Source organism: Electrona antarctica (assembly GCF_951216825.1).
Source record: "Electrona antarctica genome assembly, contig: scaffold_56, whole genome shotgun sequence".
Taxonomy (NCBI): domain Eukaryota; kingdom Metazoa; phylum Chordata; class Actinopteri; order Myctophiformes; family Myctophidae; genus Electrona; species Electrona antarctica.
In genome coordinates this window covers 554756-560755 of record NW_027638622.1, presented here as the reverse complement: position 1 = coordinate 560755, position 6000 = coordinate 554756, and the positions used below count along the sequence as shown (strand labels likewise).

The 6000-nt window shown below is 37.9% G+C and overlaps 1 protein-coding gene across 1 annotated transcript in view; it reads right to left on the bottom strand.

Annotated features, from left to right (window-relative positions):
- qars1 (glutaminyl-tRNA synthetase 1) overlaps positions 1–6000 on the bottom strand; it is a 63131-nt gene that overhangs the window by 40834 nt on the left and 16297 nt on the right. Inside the window, exon 6 of the mRNA XM_079530797.1 lies at positions 4667–4720. Coding sequence (XP_079386923.1) covers positions 4667–4720 — 54 coding nt within the window. The remainder of the gene's footprint in view (positions 1–4666; positions 4721–6000) is intronic.

The following is a 6000-nucleotide window of genomic DNA, read 5'->3' as shown; positions in this document are numbered from 1 at the left end:
TGTCCACCTATATGTACATATGGTCACTATGTCACATGTCCACCTATATGTACATATGGGTCACTATGTCACATGTCCACCTATATGTACATATGTCACTATGTCACATGTCCACCTATATGTACATATGGTCACTATGTCACATGTCCACCTATATGTACATATGTCACTATGTCACATGTCCACCTATATGTACATATGGTCACTATGTCACATGTCCACCTATATGTACATATGGTCACTATGTCACATGTCCACCTATATGTACATATGGGTCACTATGTCACATGTCCACCTATATGTACATATGGGTCACTATGTCACATGTCCACCTATATGTACATATGGTCACTATGTCACATGTCCACCTATATGTACATATAGGTCACTATGTCACATGTCCACCTATATGTACATATGGGTCACTATGTCACATGTCCACCTATATGTACATATGGTCACTATGTCACATGTCCACCTATATGTACATATGTCACTATGTCACATGTCCACCTATATGTACATATGTCACTATGTCACATGTCCACCTATATGTACATATGTCACTATGTCACATGTCCACCTATATGTACATATGTCACTATGTCACATGTCCACCTATATGTACATATAGGTCACTATGTCACATGTCCACCTATATGTACATATGTCACTATGTCACATGTCCACCTATATGTACATATGTCACTATGTCACATGTCCACCTATATGTACATATGTCACTATGTCACATGTCCACCTATATGTACATATGTCACTATGTCACATGTCCACCTATATGTACATATGGTCACTATGTCACATGTCCACCTATATGTACATATGTCACTATGTCACATGTCCACCTATATGTACATATGTCACTATGTCACATGTCCACCTATATGTACATATGTCACTATGTCACATGTCCACCTATATGTACATATGGGTCACTATGTCACATGTCCACCTATATGTACATATGGTCACTATGTCACATGTCCACCTATATGTACATATGGGTCACTATGTCACATGTCCACCTATATGTACATATGTCACTATGTCACATGTCCACCTATATGTACATATAGGTCACTATGTCACATGTCCACCTATATGTACATATGTCACTATGTCACATGTCCACCTATATGTACATATGTCACTATGTCACATGTCCACCTATATGTACATATGTCACTATGTCACATGTCCACCTATATGTACATATGGGTCACTATGTCACATGTCCACCTATATGTACATATGGGTCACTATGTCACATGTCCACCTATATGTACATATAGGTCACTATGTCACATGTCCACCTATATGTACATATAGGTCACTATGTCACATGTCCACCTATATGTACATATGGGTCACTATGTCACATGTCCACCTATATGTACATATGGGTCACTATGTCACATGTCCACCTATATGTACATATGTCACTATGTCACATGTCCACCTATATGTACATATGTCACTATGTCACATGTCCACCTATATGTACATATGTCACTATGTCACATGTCCACCTATATGTACATATGTCACTATGTCACATGTCCACCTATATATACATATAGGTCACTATGTCACTATGTCACATGTCCACCTATATGTACATATGTCACTATGTCACATGTCCACCTATATGTACATATGGGTCACTATGTCACATGTCCACCTATATGTACATATGTCACTATGTCACATGTCCACCTATATGTACATATGTCACTATGTCACATGTCCACCTATATGTACATATGTCACTATGTCACATGTCCACCTATATGTACATATGTCACTATGTCACATGTCCACCTATATGTACATATGTCACTATGTCACATGTCCACCTATATGTACATATGTCACTATGTCACATGTCCACCTATATGTACATATGTCACTATGTCACATGTCCACCTATATGTACATATGTCACTATGTCACATGTCCACCTATATGTACATATGTCACTATGTCACATGTCCACCTATATGTACATATGTCACTATGTCACATGTCCACCTATATGTACATATGGGTCACTATGTCACATGTCCACCTATATGTACATATGGGTCACTATGTCACATGTCCACCTATATGTACATATGGGTCACTATGTCACATGTCCACCTATATGTACATATGGGTCACTATGTCACATGTCCACCTATATGTACATATGGGTCACTATGTCACATGTCCACCTATATGTACATATGTCACTATGTCACATGTCCACCTATATGTACATATGTCACTATGTCACATGTCCACCTATATGTACATATGGGTCACTATGTCACATGTCCACCTATATGTACATATGTCACTATGTCACATGTCCACCTATATGTACATATGGGTCACTATGTCACATGTCCACCTATATGTACATATAGGTCACTATGTCACATGTCCACCTATATGTACATATGGGTCACTATGTCACATGTCCACCTATATGTACATATAGGTCACTATGTCACATGTCCACCTATATGTACATATGTCACTATGTCACATGTCCACCTATATGTACATATGGGCCACTATGTCACATGTCCACCTATATGTACATATGTCACTATGTCACATGTCCACCTATATGTACATATAGGTCACTATGTCACATGTCCACCTATATGTACATATGGGTCACTATGTCACATGTCCACCTATATGTACATATGTCACTATGTCACATGTCCACCTATATGTACATATAGGTCACTATGTCACATGTCCACCTATATATACATATGGGTCACTATGTCACATGTCCACCTATATGTACATATGGGTCACTATGTCACATGTCCACCTATATGTACATATGTCACTATGTCACATGTCCACCTATATGTACATATGTCACTATGTCACATGTCCACCTATATGTACATATAGGTCACTATGTCACATGTCCACCTATATGTACATATGGGTCACTATGTCACATGTCCACCTATATGTACATATGGGTCACTATGTCACATGTCCACCTATATGTACATATGTCACTATGTCACATGTCCACCTATATGTACATATGTCACTATGTCACATGTCCACCTATATGTACATATAGGTCACTATGTCACATGTCCACCTATATGTACATATGGGTCACTATGTCACATGTCCACCTATATGTACATATGGGTCACTATGTCACATGTCCACCTATATGTACATATGTCACTATGTCACATGTCCACCTATATGTACATATGTCACTATGTCACATGTCCACCTATATGTACATATGGGTCACTATGTCACATGTCCACCTATATGTACATATGTCACTATGTCACATGTCCACCTATATGTACATATGGGTCACTATGTCACATGTCCACCTATATGTACATATGTCACTATGTCACATGTCCACCTATATATACATATGTCACTATGTCACATGTCCACCTATATGTACATATAGGTCACTATGTCACATGTCCACCTATATGTACATATAGGTCACTATGTCACATGTCCACCTATATGTACATATAGGTCACTATGTCACATGTCCACCTATATGTACATATGGGTCACTATGTCACATGTCCACCTATATGTACATATGTCACTATGTCACATGTCCACCTGTACATATGTCACTATGTCACATGTCCACCTATATGTACATATGTCACTATGTCACATGTCCACCTATATGTACATATGGGTCACTATGTCACATGTCCACCTATATGTACATATGTCACTATGTCACATGTCCACCTATATGTACATATGTCACTATGTCACATGTCCACCTATATGTACATATGTCACTATGTCACATGTCCACCTATATGTACATATAGGTCACTATGTCACATGTCCACCTATATGTACATATAGGTCACTATGTCACATGTCCACCTATATGTACATATGGGTCACTATGTCACATGTCCACCTATATGTACATATAGGTCACTATGTCACATGTCCACCTATATGTACATATGGGTCACTATGTCACATGTCCACCTATATGTACATATAGGTCACTATGTCACATGTCCACCTATATGTACATATGGGTCACTATGTCACATGTCCACCTATATGTACATATGGGTCACTATGTCACATGTCCACCTATATGTACATATAGGTCACTATGTCACATGTCCACCTATATGTACATATAGGTCACTATGTCACATGTCCACCTATATGTACATATAGGTCACTATGTCACATGTCCACCTATATGTACATATGGGTCACTATGTCACATGTCCACCTATATGTACATATGTCACTATGTCACATGTCCACCTATATGTACATATAGGTCACTATGTCACATGTCCACCTATATGTACATATGTCACTATGTCACATGTCCACCTATATGTACATATGTCACTATGTCACATGTCCACCTATATGTACATATGTCACTATGTCACATGTCCACCTATATGTACATATGTCACTATGTCACATGTCCACCTATATGTACATATAGGTCACTATGTCACATGTCCACCTATATGTACATATGGGTCACTATGTCACATGTCCCAGCCAAGCTGCAGCGGGGACTAAACGCACGTGCGTACGTTTAGTACGTTAATTTAGTCAAATAAAGTTTATAATTATCTACCTTGGGTTTCTTCTCAAGGTCAGCCTCTGTCTTTGGACCCAGGAGGTGCAACACCTGAGAGGCAAACACAACACATTCATCCATTCATCCCAAAAACAACATATCCATCCATTCATCCCAAAAACAACACATCCATCCATTCATCCCGAAAACAACACGTTCATCCATTCATCCCAAAAACAACACATCCATCCATTCATCCCGAAAACAACACATCCATCCATTCATCCCGAAAACAACACGTTCATCCATTCATCCCAAAAACAACACGTTCATCCATTCATCCCAAAGACAACACATTTGTGGATGTGGATTAATGAACAGCTATAATCTGTACACACTAATAATGATAAAACATTAAGCCACAGCTATAGATACACATACTGTACACACTAATGATAACTTCTATAGATACACATACACACTAATGATAACTTCTATAGATACACATACACACTAATGATAACTTATATAGATACACATACACACTAATGATAACTTCTATAGATACACATACACACTAATGATAACTTCTATAGATACACATACACACTAATGATAACTTCTATAGATACACATACACACTAATGATAACTTATATAGATACACATACACACTAATGATAACTTATATAGATACACATACACACTAATGATAACTTCTATAGATACACATACACACTAATGATAACTTATATAGATACACATACACACTAATGATAACTTCTATAGATACACATACACACTAATGATAACTTATATAGATACACATACACACTAATGATAACTTCTATAGATACACATACACACTAATGATAACTTATATAGATACACATACACACTAATGATAACTTCTATAGATACACATACACACTAATGATAACTTCTATAGATACACATACACACTAATAACTTATATAGATACACATACACACTAATGATAACTTCTATAAAGCTCACCTGCATGTCCACCTCATAGAGCTGTCAGTAGAGGGCGCCAGTACACAGGTTCATGTATTTCTTTATTTGCATTGAAATCCCCATAGGGGGATTTTAGGTCGCTTCATATAAGAACTGTGTTTGGAAAAATAAACCGATCATCCCGGCCTTTCTGTCAGGGGAGTGGCTGTGCGTCGTTAATGATGTCCATTTATATTTGATACAGCCAGTTTCTGGAGAAAATGGAATTAATTTGGCCGCAAAAGCCTTGAAACTACATATGAAAGCAATGTCGCTGCTAATATACGTCACGCCCAGCTGTCAACACGTGCGTTCTTGAGATTCCTCGTTGACGTAAGCTCAGCTGGCGGTGACTCGACTCGTACTAACCACGAA